Genomic DNA, 15,073 nt, shown 5'->3' on the forward strand with positions numbered 1-15,073 from the left:
GGAAGTACCCTAGGATCCTGCTACGTGCTTTGTATATGTCCTCATCAATGGGAAAATCTATGTGAAAAGTCAGGGATGGGCAGAAGCTGATTGGTTGGTTGTGTGATAGAAGCAAAGAGAGGATCTAAATGAATGGATTATATCAAGCTTTGAACTTGACCATCTCTGGTGACCCAGAATATTTATAAATCCTGGCCAGTAAATCCTCTCTTTGGGATTCTGTAGATACATAGAAATAATCTTTTCTTTTTTCCTTTTAGTATTTTTCACCTAGAATACTAGCAGCTCATGGTCAAGTGAGCTACAGCACTTACTGCCTGAATCATAGTCCAGTCATGCCTTGATTACCTATATACAGAGAGACCACTTGGCCTGGCACATTTCCAAATGTATTCCTGATGCATGATTTTTTTTTCCTTCAGGCCCCTCTCGTTTGTGAAGGAAACTCTTTTGAGATGAGAGCCTCAGTTTCTGATAGAATGGTAGTTTATATAGACATGTAAGCACTGACCCATATGTACAAACGACCTTAGGAGAAAGATTGTTGACTTTACCAGGTCAGAAGGGGTGAAACAAAGCATTTTTCTCTTAACTTACATCTTAACTGGAAGTTTTCATAAACTGGAATTTCTATCCCCTCACATTCTGGTTAATTAGAATTGTTTTATTGCCTCAGCCCTTTGTACTTAATTTTTAGTAAAAAAGATTATTGGACCTATGAGAGTGAAAGACTCAGCGATTCTTTTTATACCACGCACATATGCTTTTTCTCTAGCTTTCAGTTGGCCATTCCTCAGTGCCATTCTAGTTGGGCATGTTTTCAATTATGTCATCTCAGTTTTCACTGTAAGCCTTTGAATCAGATGATACTTTCCTCCATTTTACAGATGAAGGGTCACAGAAGTAATAGTAGATCTATAATTGAACTCTGTATACTGTACAGTCTATGTAATTTAGGTTAAAGTACTCTGAATATTTTCTGCCCAGGCAGAAAATGGTATGGTGGTGGTCAGTATTTTGTTACTACTGCAGAAAGCAGTCACTGTGTCAAGTTCTCCCTCCTGAGGGCTAGAAGAAATAAGATAATACCTAGTGTTTCCCCAAGTCTGTAAATCCTCAGTGATCACTAGAGTTTTGTTTCTCTTATAGGTGATCATCGTCTTGCCCTTCTTTTATCCCAATTGGTGGGCAGCCAGTCGATCCGGGAGCTGCTTACCATGCAGCTGGTGGATTGGCATCAGCTCCAGGCTAACTCTTTCATCCAGGACGAGAGACTGCGGATCTTTGCCTTGTTGGCTGGAAAACCGGTACTTTCCTCTTTTCTTGTACATTTGCGTAAATTTTCTCATAAATTCAAGATGGCTTGAGGTTAAGGGAAAAAGCTATCTTTGTAAATTTTACACTGTTACACATATAACTAAGCAACTTGTTTTTAAATTTTAGTGAAGTATTTTCAGATTACAAAGGTACAACATGTACAACATGTACAAAACCAAAAACTGGTTATATTGAAATTAAAACATTAAAATTCACCTTATCCCTTGTCATAGTGGTAAACAAGGTAAATAATTTGTAGTCTGTCTTTCCAGACATATTTTAACTCTGTATCAACATATATGTGTGTATATATGTGTGTATTTACACATGTGTGTACATTCAAATAAAATCAATTATACATAGCAGTACACTTACGTATATGGACATTTTTCCATGTTGTGTAGCATCACTCTTTTTAAAACCCACTTCTGTTCATTTTGTGGATGATACACCATAATTATTTTAAGCCAGTTCTCCATTTGCTGCCTGCCTGGTTGACATCTTGATAATCACTTTCCAAAAATGAAATAGCTGGTCAGAATTTATGCACATCTTAAAGTTTTATAAGACATCAGCTGTGGGCAGTGAGAAGACCTCCTCTTCACTCTCAGTGGTTTTCATCTCCGAACACCTGTTGTCTAAATCCACCCTGCCCCCAAAGAACTGTGTATTTTATATTTGGATCATTAACACTGCTAATCTAGTTCATTTAAAATGTTACTTAAATAGGGGTGCCTGGCTGATCCAGTTGGTAAAGCATGTAACTCTTGATCTTGGGGTGGTGAGTTTGAGCCCCACATTGGTCATGGAGATTACTTAAAAAATAAAGTGTTACTGGAATAAGTGAGTGACTTGGAGATCTGAGTAACAAGATGATGTATAACACATAGCTATGATGATGATTTTGTTTCCTGCAGGTATGGCAGGTCTCCGAAGAGAGGCAAATCAACGTGTGCTCACAGTTGGACTGGAAACGCTCCCTGGCTGTCCATCTTTGGTATTTGCTTCCACCGACAGCCTCCATTTCCAGGGCACTCAGCATGTACGAAGAAGCATTTCAGGTATTTGTGTCCAGTAGAGCCAACCAAGTGTCATGGCGGGCATTCTCATTTTGCCAGAAAAGTACTGCAGAGAAAAAATCCATCAAGTTACACTTCATAATACTTTTTCTTAACTCCTTTTTTTGAAAGGACTCTAAAATTGAAATGGACCCAGGAAATCTGATGGGAAACTTTCCTTTTCTCCTGCCTCTAGACAGGGTTACTTTTAAACTTCCCCAAGTGTCTGCTTCTACTTTATTTAGTATGATGTTTCCACAGTTGACTCTTTCTTTTCTTCCTTTTTTTTATAATTTTAATTTTATTTTTTTAATTTACATCCAAATTAGTGTATAATGCAACGATTTCAGTAGATTCCTTAATGCCCCTTACCATTTAGCCCATCTCCACTCCCACACCTCCTCCAGTAACTCTGTCTGTTCTCCATATTTATGAGTCTCTTATACTTTGTCCCCCTCTCTGTTTTTATATTTTTACTACCCTTCCCATATGTTCAACTGTTTTGTATCTTAAAGTCCTCACGTGAGTGAAGTCCTATGATATTTGTCTTTCTCTGACTAATTTCACTTAGCATAATACCCTCCAGTTCCATCCACCTAGTTGCAAATGGCAAGAGTTCATTCTTTTTGATTGCCAAGTAACACTCCATTGTATATATATACCACATCTTCTTTATCCATTCATCCACCAATGGATATTTGGGCTCTTTCCATACTTTGGCTATTGTCAATAGCGCTGCTATAAACGTTGGTGTGCATGTGCCCCTTCGACACAGCATACGTGTATCCCTTGGATAAATACCTAGTAGTGCAATTGCTGGGTCGTAGGGTAGTTCTATTTTTAATTTTGTGAGGAACCTCCATACTGTTTTCCGGAGTGGCTGCACCAGCTTGCATTCCCATCCACAGTTGACTTTCTTAAAGCTGTTTTCCTGCCCCCAGATGAGAGAGGGTTTTTCTTTATTCCTAATGCTGTCTTATTCCTTTGGGAATTCCTTGAGATATAGCCCAACCTCAAGTTGGTATAGTCCTAAATCACCAGGCCTGAAAAATTTGCCTCTGAATATCATCATATTTCATATGCCTTGACAGTGTTGGAGTTAAAATATTATTAATGTTTTTATATATTTTTTTAAAGTTTATTTACTTATTTTGAGAGGGAGCACGCGAACAGGAGTGGGGCAGAGAGAAGGGGAGAGAGAATCCCAAGCAGCCTCCACACTGTCAATGCAGAGCTCTACTTGAGACTTGAACCCATGAACCGTGAGATCATGACCTGAGCCAAAACCAAGAGTCGGACTCTTAACTGACTGCACCACCCAGGCAGGCACCCCATTATTAATGTTTTTAAAGCCATAATTTCTTCAGCTTTTTTTTCTTACTGTCCATGTTTATTATCTTTGATAAACATGTCAGGAGAAAGAGAACACTAAAGAAACTGAATGTAATAAGAATTGTGACAAGAAAGGTAGGAGGATTAGTGAGAGCTATCCAAAGTCTTTGATAGTCCCTTGAAGACAGGTAGGCTATGTCACCACTCAAAATTAAGTTTAAGATCCTTGACACATTCCATTAGGGTGTTACTATCCTTAAATTTTTTTTTCTTAATGTGTATTCATTTTTGAGAGAGAGCACAAGCGGGGGTGAGGCAGAGAGAGAGGGAGACACATAACCCAGAGCAGGCCCTAGGCTCTGAGCTGTCAGCACAGAGCCTAACTTGGGATTCAAACTCATGAACTGCGAGATCATAACCTGAGCCAAAAGTCAGACGCTTAACCGACTGAGCCACCCAGGCGTCCCAGGGTGTCATCATTCGTAATACATGTGTGTAAGTAGTATAATTGAGACAGGATCACATCTAATGAAACACAGTAGCAGCTGATGTACTGTTGTACCAAATTCTTCCCTTCAGAATTCTTCTGAGGCTGAGAGTTATGCCTGCTCCCCACTTCCTTCATACCTAGAAGGCTCTGGCTGTGTGATAGAGGAGGAGAAAAACTCACAGAGACCACTTCAAGATGTCTGCTTTCACCTTCTAAAACTCTACAGTGACAGGTAAGTCAGAGAGCCACTCATGAGGGCTTAATCAGCCCTAGGAAGTTCTATCCTGAGTCTTTTCCTTTTGATGTGAGGCCAAATTGCCTAAGTTTGTATAAATTAACAAAGTATAATTTATAGTAGTTGAATGCAAAAAACATTGGAACTAGAATTAGAAATCTAAAAATTAATCAACTTTAAGAAGATACAATTTACAAATAATGAAGTGTTCATTTTAACATAATGTAACTGTCATCACAATCAAGATAATAATTACATTAACCCCAAAAAGTTCCCTCATGCCCCTTTGCAATCAATCCCCAACATCCAGACAATGAACTGAGTTTTTGTTATGATAAATTTTGCTCTTCTAGAATTTTATATAATTGGGATCATTCTGTTATCTTTTCACTCATATAATGGTTTTGAGATTTATCTATGTTAATATGTGTATCAGAAGGATTTTTGTTGCATAATTTATTTATTTGTGGATGGATAGTTTTTCTTGATTTGGGTTATTATGAATAAAGATGCCATCAACATTTGTATCCATAAGTGTTCACATAATTTTACATTCCCACTAAGATCTCTGGGTGCTCCATATCCTCTTCAAAATTTGGTATTGTTAAGGCACCTGGGTGGCCCAGTGGGTTAAGCGTTCCAACTTTTGATTTGGGCTGAGGTCATGATCTCGCAGTTCGTGAGATCAAGCCCCACATCAGGCTCTGTGTCTCTCTCTCTCTGTCTCTCTCTCTCTCTTTCTCTCAGGATAAATAAACTTAAAATTTTTTTTTCTTGTGAGTTTTTTAAGGTTTTTTTTTTGTTTGTTTCTATGAGAGAGAACGGGGTGACACAGAGGGGCAGAGAGAGAATCCCAAGCTTTGCGCCCTCAGCATGAAACCTGATGCAGGGCCCACAGGGCCCAATCCATGAACGGACCTGAATTGAAATAAAGAGTCAGATGCTTAACTGACTGAGCAACCCAAGCACCCCTGGTATTGTTATTTTTTTTAATTTCGCCATTTTGGTGGGTATATAGTGGCATCTCATTATGTGTGTGTTGTTATTGATGTTTGTTTTTGTTTTGTTTTTGAGAGAAAGTGGAAGTGGGGGAGGGGAGAGAGAGAATCTTAAGCAGTCTCCACACCCAGCTCTGGAGCCTGACCCCGACCCTGACTCTGATGCAGGGCTCCATGTCACCATTGTGAGATTATGACCTGAGCCAAAATCAAGGCTTGGATGCTTTAACCAGCTGAGCCACGCAGGTGCCCCAGTGTTGTTTTTAAACAAGAAACAGTAGTTTATTTATCCTCTAGCAGTATATAAACACTTGCTATTATTATAGATAATCAGTTAATTAAAACTCTCTCAGCAGACCTATCTTGGCACACATGCTCAGAAACACTACAGGACTTTTTCCGTCACAACTAATCACTCATATCTCATTTCAATTCATTAAATACTTTTAGGTATTAGGTGAGTAACTGTGTTAATTAGAGGATCATATAGGTTTATATTGTGGTAAAATAGAAATAACTGAAGTAGTGCTTTAATTTGCATTTCCCTAGTGACTAATGATTTTGAGCATTTTTTTCATGTGCTTATTTACCGTCTATATATTTTATTGCTAAAGTATCTCTTCACATTTTTTTTGCCTGTTTTTTAAAAGAGTTCCTGTATTGCAATATTTCTTTATATATTCTAGATATTAGTCCTTTATCATTAATTTTTTTAATCATCCTAATATAAAGTCTTGTTTTTTCATTTTCTTTTTCTTTATTTTGAGAGAGAGAGTGTGCACACACATGTACCTACATGAGCAGGGGTGGGGGAGAGAGAGCTGGAGAGAGAATCCCAAGCAGGCTCTGCACTGTCAGCACAGAGCGCAATACGGGGCTCGATCTCACAAACCATGAGATCATGACCTGAGCCAAAATCAAAAGTCAGACACTTAACCGACTGAGCCACTCTGCGCCCCTCATTTTCTTAATAAAATGAAGAGCAGAAGTTTTCCATTTTTATTGTTTAATTAAAGTTTTTAAACTATAAAATAAGGGCGCCTGGGTGGCTCAGTTGGTTAAGTGTCCAACTTCAGCTCAGACTATGATTGCACAACTCGTGGATTCGAGCCCCGCATCGGGCTGTATGCTGACAACTCAAAATCTGCTTCAGATTCTGTGTCTCCCTCTCTCTCTGATCCTCCCCCACTCAATGCTCTGTCTCTCAAAAAATAAACAGGCGCCTGGGTGGCTCAGCTGGTTGAGCGACTGACTTCGGCTCAGGTCATGATCTCACGGTTTGTGGGTTCGAGCCCCGCATCGGGCTCTGTGCGGGAGCCTGGAGCCTGCTTCGGATTCTGTGTCTCCCCCTCTGTCTGCCCCTCCCCCGCTCATTCTCTGTCTCTCTCTGTCTCAGAAATAAACATTAAAAAATTAAAAAATAAAACACTAAAAAATTTTTAAACTATGAAATCAACTTCCTTACTAGACTGTTGAGGCTTTCTGCTTATTCTTGAGTCAGTTTTGATCATTTGCTTCTTCTAAGGAATTTGTTTCATTGAAGTCACCAAGTTTATTGGCATAAAGTTATTCATAACATTTTTCCTTATTAACCTTTTAAAATGTATGTATGATCTGTGTCTCTCTCCTGATTGATATTGGTAATATGTGTTTTTTCTCTTTTTTTTCTTGATAGTCTACTAGCTTTTGGTTTTACTGCTTATTTCTATTATGTGTCCAGTTCAAAATGAATCAGAAACCTAAATTTCAAACTTAAAGCAGAAAACAAACCAGAAAATCTTTACAACTGTGAGTTAGGCAAAGATTTTTTTGACCCTAAATATACAGTCTGTAGAGGAAAAAAATGGTAAACTGGACTTCAGCAAAATTAAAAACTGCTGGTCACTGGGGGTGCCTGGGCGGCTCAGTCCATTGAGCGTCCACAGATTGGAGGAAGATACTTGCAATTCATATATCTGATAAAAAACTTGTATCCAGATCATATAAAGAACTCTTAAAACTCTGTAATAGTAGGGATGCCTGGGTGGCTCAGTCAGTTAAGCATCTGACTCTTGATTTTGGCTCAGGTCATGATCCCAGGGTCATGGGATCAAGCCCCACATCAGGCTCCGCACTGGGTGTGGAGCCTGCTTGGGATTGATTCTCTCAGACCCTCTCTCTCTGTCTCTCTCTCTCTCTCAAATAAATAAATAAGCAAATAAATAAATAAAACAATAAGAACCTCAATAATAACAAAACAACCCAATTTTAAACATAGGCAAAATATTTAAACAGTTCCTTTACCAAAGAAGACCTGGATGTCAAGCACACGAAAAAATGTTCAGCATCAGTAGCTAACAGGGAAATGCAAGTTAAAACCATCATGGGATACCACTACCCACATATTAGAATGACTGGAAATTAAAAAGACGTACACTACCCAATGTTGTCATAGATGTGGAGCAACTGGAATTCTCATACACTGCTGGTAAAAATATAAAATGATATTGGCACTGTGGTAAACAATTTGGCTTAAAAAGTTAGACATACCTGCATGCATATGGTCCAGTCATGCCACTCCTAGGTATTAACTCAAAAGTAATGAAAACATGTTTGTATACAGATGTTTATAGCAGTTTTGTTTATAATGGTCCAGACCTGGAAACAAGCCAAATTTCCACCAACAGCTGAATAGGTAAACAAGATGTGGTATATTTATGTAATGGAATGCTACTCAGCAGTTGATACACATAATTAGCATAGTGAATCGCAGGATAATTTTACTTGGTTTTGGAAGAGGTGAGACAAAAAAGTACCTGGAAGCATACCTACTCTATGATTCTAATCTATATAAAATTCTGGAAAATGCAAACTGATTAATCACAGAAAGCTGGTTGCCCAGGAAGAGAGGGTGTAAGGAGAGGCAGGAAGAGAGGGATTACAAAGGGGCATAAAAAAATTTTTGGAGGTGATGAGTGTGTTTGTTATCTTGACCTTGGTGGTAAATTCGCAGTGTGTGCATATATTGAAACTTAATGAAAATTGTGCATTATAAATATGTTATGTTTACTGTATGTCAGGTTTTTTTTATGTCAAAAAAAGAAAAAGAAGGATATCTCAAGGTGCCAGAAATAGAGAAACCAGCGCCAGAAGGAGATAGTAAACCTTGTTCTCAGGAAAGATAGAATTGCTGTGGACTAAGACCTTACATAAAATCCACACTCTGTCCTTCACAAATAGTCTAAACTACACTGTCCAATATAATAGCTGCTATTCACATATGAATATTTAAGTAAAACTTAAAATTAAGTTATTTATAGTATCCACATTTCAAGTGTCTGATAGGCACCTGTATTGACTATTGGCTATCATTGATCAGGACAGATTACAGAGCATTTCTATCATCCCACAAAGTTCAGTTTGACAACACTGGTCTAGAAACATTCTGTTCATTACCTGAGAAGTGTTAAAAAGTTATAAAATGTCTGGATCTTAGGTGAAAAGGAAAATTATTGATTGGTAGTCTAAGCTCTAAAACTTAGAAGCATGAGATCTTACTTTCTACTATTCTTACGATCTGGAATTGCAAGCTAAGAACTTTACACATTAACTAGTCTAGGACCATTGAAATCTTTGGGCTCCCAGCAGAAGAAAAGGTAAAAGTCTGTATAGGGACACTTTTTTTTTTTTTTTTTTTTTTAATTTTTTTTTTTTTTTTCAACGTTTTTTATTTATTTTTGGGACAGAGACAGAGCATGAAAGGGGGAGGGGCAGAGAGAGAGGGAGACACAGAATCGGAAACAGGCTCCAGGCTCCGAGCCATCAGCCCAGAGCCTGACGCGGGGCTCGAACTCACGGACCGCGAGATCGTGACCTGGCTGAAGTCGGACGCTTAACCGACTGCGCCACCCAGGCGCCCCTGTATAGGGACACTTTAAAAACCCAGGACACCTGAATGTCCTTATATAAAAAATACTCCCCACTGTAGACAAAATCAGAGGCAAAAATTATAAACCTCTTAGAAGGAAATAACCATCATGAAGACTAGTTAGCTGTTGGAGAGTTAGCACTCCGACAGCTCCATATAATAGAGAAGTTTGAAAGATCCTAAGATAACTGTGTGTTTTAAATGGTTAAGAAAGGTATCAACACTAAAGCAAAGGAATGAAGAGTAAGAATTATGAAGACTCTGTGTACCAGGACAATAAATATCTAGGCCAAACAAATACCAGCATACCTGTCAGATCCCACAGCCACAGAAGAGGAGCTGCCTTCATTTTTGGTAGGCTCTGTAATCTGGCTGAACCTAGAAGTAGATTGATACAGCACAATCTCAGAGGGAGACCATGTGGTCTATAACGCTTCTGTTCTAGGGTGCCTGCCTTTATTATCTCCTAAGCCATAGCCAGAACAGTTGATTTGTTCAGTGCAGGTGGTCTGCTGCCTTGATGTGGTAACACTCCGCACATTCTCCTTTGCAGACATTATGATCTCAACCAGCTGTTGGAGCCTCGAAGCGTAACAGCAGATCCTTTGGATTACCGCCTAAGCTGGCACTTGTGGGAGGTGCTGCGGGCTCTTAACTATACTCATCTCTCAGACCAGTGTGAGGGTGTGCTACAGGCCAGTTTTGCTGGCCAACTGGAAAGTGAGGGCCTCTGGGAGTGGGCCATCTTTGTCTTCCTGCATATTGACAACTCAAGGTGAGTGAGATGCCATGAACCCACGAGGTACACCTAAGGCTACAGGGGCAAAGAATCAGTCTCTTAGGGTTTAATTCATTAAGTAAGCGTCTAGAATGTATTTTCGGTCCAGCCTTGTGATAAACTTTAAGACCGTTCAGTCCACAGCTGTCTCTGTGTTCATGTGAACAAGTTAGAAGTTTAGTGCCAAATAATGCTGTTTCTCAGGAGAGATCTCTGTGAACTGCAGTGATCATGGAAAACTTTAGACAAGAACAGGAAATAATTAAGTAGAAGAGGAAGGGTATATCCACATGGGGCAACCCATTAACACAGACATAGATTCAGTTGAATGTGGCATGTTTAGGTATTATGCAGAAATAATACTTGCTGAGCTGCCTCAGTGGATCTGTGAAGTGATATAATGAGTTGGCAGGGAGCTTCCCTGACTTTTTCTCTCTGTTGCCTTTCTCCCTCTCTGGCCTTCCCTTGCCATCCACCCATGCCTACCCCTCAAGTTTGGTAGCATCATATTTACCAATATATCCTTACTTAGGTGTGTTAGGATTTGGTTCTCTATCCTGAAATTGCCTTTTCTCCATGGTGTGAATGAGATAAATTGATGGAGATTTTTTTCCTGTTAATGGTAGTAGCATGGCATTACACTAGTAACAAAAACATTTATATAGTACTTTGTTGCATAGTACTTTTATATGGATATACACTCTGTTGTAAATACTTTATATCAAAATTAGTGCTCATAATGACTTTATAAAGTAACACTCTTACAATCTGTGTTTTACAGATGAGCAGCCCAAGGCAGGGAGAGAGTAACTTTTGCTCAAGGTCACATAGCTAGTAAATGGCAGAGTCTTCCAACTCAAGACATCCAGAGTCTGTGCTCTTAATCATTATGCTGCATTAACTGTCATGTGATACAGTGTGAAAAGGAGTTGAGTTTTGTAGTCAGACTTGCCTCAGTTCTAGATCCATCATGTACTCACTTTGACCTGGAGTAAAGCTTACTCTTTATCTATAAAATCATAATATTAATCTGTATCTAATCAAAGGTGGTTGTGGGATTAAAGGAGGAAAAGTTGACTTAGCCAAGTGTGTGACTCTTGATCTTCATTTGGGTCATGAGTTTGAGCCCCATGATGGGCATTGAGATTGCTTAATTCAACTTTTTTTTTTTTTTTTTTTTTTTTTTTTTTTTTTTTTTACAGAAAGAGAGTAGAAGTATAAAGCATCTAGCACAGCCTTCCCTTAAAGGAATTTCTCCTCTTCTCCCTTACCAGGAAGCAAAATTATTTCATACTTTTCCTTTGAGTTTATTTAAATAAATTCATGGGGAATTTCAGAGGTTAAAAGTCTGGCTAATAAAACTGATGATTCAGAGTAGGCTCAAGCAGATCCTATTTCTGTTTATTTATTTAATTTATTCAAGTTATCTCTGTATCCAATATGGGGCTCAAACTCACCACCCCCTACTGAGCCAGCCAGGTGCCCCTGATAAAGAATTTTTAAAAAGAAACAGTTAAGATGAGATTGGGGGGTCCTTGAAAAGCCTTGAAAGGTGTTCAGAAAAGAATCTAAAATGAGAATACTTGTTTGGATTTGAAATTTAAATGGCTGGTCCTTTGGCCCAGATAGATAAGGACTCTAAGGGGACTTGAGATCAGAAAGAATGAGGGTAGCCTAAATCTAGAGGTAGAGAGAAATGAATTAGGAAAGTTGGTAGTTTTGAAGGGGAAAAAAAAAGCAAACAAGGACCTGGAAGAGGCCTTACCTTTAAAAACTACTTTGTTTACTTGTACTGACCATATGGGAGAAAAGGAAGGAAGAAGGTTGGGAATGAACTGCAAACAACTGCTCTGTGCAGAATAGCATTCTCCTATCCTAGTCCTTCATCTCCTGTTACAAGAAAGAAAATAAGGAAAAGAAAGGGAAAGCTTTTCTTAGCCCTAGACAACCTTTCCTAGAGTATTAGTTTTCAGACTTTTTTGATCATGAAAATATAACGTGCTTAGATACTATTTCATTTAAAAAATAAATGTAGATATGGTGACTTTTTTTTTTTTTTAAGTGAAGTTTGAAGTCCAATAAGGGTTAAGACTTGCAGTTTGAGAGACTATCCCATGGATCACTCTGCATTGTCTGAGGCAGTCTTCTCCATCAACGAAGATAGAATTTATTCAGCATTGTCTTTCTTCTTACAGCGTGCGTGAGAATGCTGTTCGAGAGCTGCTTACCCGGCACTGCCAACTATTGGAGACCCCTGAGTCTTGGGCTAAGGAGACTTTCCTGACCCAAAAGCTTTGTGTGCCTGCTGAGTGGATTAATGAGGCCAAAGCAGTGAGAGCACACATGGAATCTGACAAGCATTTGGAGGCCCTCTATTTGTTTAAAGCTGGACACTGGAACCGCTGCCACAAACTCATCATCAGGCACTTAGCTTCTGGTGAGTCCTCCTAGGGCCCGTGTCTCCTGAAATTACCCCAAATTCTTCCAGTCTCTGAATGCCATGATTAGTCTGGCCAGAGATGATATTCTCTATGGGACTTTGAGGTCTTGCATCAGATTACACTTGCAAGAGTTCTCTGTGCAGAGGAAACGTGGCCTGGAGAGGCTAGAGGGACAGGTTGACAGCAATATTGTTACGTCACCATTTGCCAAGGATATGCTTGATATGCATGAATTATGTTAAACTCTTCGTGTACTTAGGGAATTTTATTCACCAAAATTAAAAAAGAGATAACTGATACCTTAGAAATACAAAGGATCATTAAGAGACTACTGTGAACAGGTACATACCAACAAATTGGGCAATCTTGAAGAATTGGATAAATTCCTAGAAACATACAGCCTTCTAAGACTGAATCATGAAGAAATAGAAAATCTGAACAGACCAGTTACTAGTAAAACAGATTGAATTGGTAATCAAAAAACTCCCTTGGGGCGCCTGGGTGGCTTGGTCGGTTAAGTATCCGACTTCGGCTCAGGTCATGATCTCACGGTCCGTGAGTTCGAGCCCCGCGTCAGACTCTGTGCTGACAGCTCAGAGCCTAGAGCCTTTTTCACATTCTGTGTCTCCCTCTCTCTCTTCCCCTCCCCTGTTCATGCTCTGTCTCTCTCTGTCTCAAAAATAAATAAATGTTAAAAAAAATTAAAAAAAAACAAAACAAAAAAAACTCCCTACAAATAAAAGTCCTGGACCAGATGGCTTCACTAGTGAATTCTACCTAACATAGAATTAATACCAATCCTTCTCAAACTCTTCCAAAAAATAGAAGAGAGGAGAATACTTCCAAACTCATTTTATAAGGTCAGCATTATCCTAATATCAAACCAGACAAGGATATCATAAGAAAAACCATATTGGTACAGACCAATATTCCTGATGAACATAGATGTAAAAATTCTCAGCATATTATTAGCAAACCGAATTCAGCAATACATTAAAAGGATTATACACCATGATCAAATGGGATTTATAACAGGGATGGTTTAACCAAACAGTGTGATACACCATACTAATAAAATAAACGATAAAAATCCTATGATTGTCTCAAGAGATGCAGGAAAAGTATTTGACAAATTCAGCATCCATTTATGATAAAAACTAGTTGGCATAGAAGGAGCATACCTCAATAATAAAGGCCATATATGACAAACCCACAGCTAACATCATATTCAATGGTGAAAAGCTTTCAGCTTTTCCTCTAAGATCAGGAAGAAGACAAGGATGCCCACTTTCACCACATTTGTTCAACATAATATTGGAAGTCCTAGTCAGAGCAGTTAGTCAAGAAAAATAAATAAGAGGCATCCAAACTGGAAAGGAAGAAATAAAACTATATCGTTTGCAGATGACATGATGATTATATATAGAAAACCCTGAAGACTCCACCAAAAAAACTCTTGGAATAAATGAATTCAGTAAATTGCAGGATACAAAATCAATATATAGAAATCTGTTGCAATTCCATATACTAATAATGAACTATCAGAGAAATTAAGAAAACAATCCTGTTTTCAATTGCATCTAAAAGAATAAAATACCTAGGAATAAATTTAACCAAAGAGATCAAAGACCTATACCCTAAAAACTATGACAGTGATTAAAGGAAATTAAAGACACAAAGAAATGGAAAGATATTCCATGCTTGTGGATTGGAAGAATTGATATTGTTAAAATATCGATCTACTAAAACAGTCTACAGATTCAGTGCAATTTCTGCCAAAATTCCAGTGGCATTTTTCACAAAAGTAGAACAAACAACTCTAAAATATGCGTGGAACCACAAAAGACCTCCAGTAGCCAAAGTGATCTTGAGAACGAAGAACAAAGCTGGAGACATCACACTCCCTGATTTCAAATTCAGTTACAAAGCTGTAAGAAACTAAAACAGTATGGTATAGGCCTGAAAACAGACACATAGATCATTGGAACAGAGTAGAGAGCCCAGGGGGTGCCTGGGTGGCTCAGTCGATTAAGTGTCCGCTCCTGATTTCAACTCAGGTCATGATCCCACATTCATGAGTTCAAGCCCCATGTTGGGCTCTGCTTAGGATTCTCTTCCCCGCCCCTCCCCTCTCTGTTTGTGCTCTCTGTGTCTTAAATCTAAAAAATAAACTTTAAAATCAAGAGTAGAAAGCCCAGAAATAAACCCACACGTATGTGGTCAATTTATGACAAAAGAGCCAAGAATATACAGTCTTCAATAAATGGCATTGGGAAGACTGGACAGCCATATGCAAAATAATGAAACTGGACCATTGTCTTACACCATATACAAAAGTTAACTCAAAATGGATAAAGACTTGAACTGTAAGACCTGAAGGCATAAAACTAGAAGAAAACATAGGTAGTAAGCTCCTTGACATCCATCTTGATGATGATTTTTTTTTTTTTTTTTTTTTTTTTTTGGGATGTGACACCAAAAGCAAAGGCAACAAAAGCAGAAATAAATGGGACTACA

General features: G+C 38.6%; 1 protein-coding gene across 7 annotated transcripts in view; it reads left to right on the forward strand.

Annotated features, from left to right (window-relative positions):
* NUP98 (nucleoporin 98 and 96 precursor) overlaps nucleotides 1-15,073 on the forward strand; it is a 116,136-nt gene that overhangs the window by 92,140 nt on the left and 8,923 nt on the right. For all 7 annotated transcript variants that reach the window (XM_060605721.2, XM_060605720.2, XM_060605725.2 and 4 more), the window contains 5 exons: nucleotides 1,150-1,307; nucleotides 2,235-2,378; nucleotides 4,287-4,429; nucleotides 9,891-10,112; nucleotides 12,311-12,552. In XM_060605721.2, the coding sequence (XP_060461704.1) occupies nucleotides 1,150-1,307; nucleotides 2,235-2,378; nucleotides 4,287-4,429; nucleotides 9,891-10,112; nucleotides 12,311-12,552 (909 nt within the window). The remainder of the gene's footprint in view (nucleotides 1-1,149; nucleotides 1,308-2,234; nucleotides 2,379-4,286; nucleotides 4,430-9,890; nucleotides 10,113-12,310; nucleotides 12,553-15,073) is intronic.

Source organism: Panthera onca, chromosome D1, assembly GCF_046562875.1.
Source record: "Panthera onca isolate mPanOnc1 chromosome D1, mPanOnc1 haplotype 2, whole genome shotgun sequence".
Classification (NCBI taxonomy): domain Eukaryota; kingdom Metazoa; phylum Chordata; class Mammalia; order Carnivora; family Felidae; genus Panthera; species Panthera onca.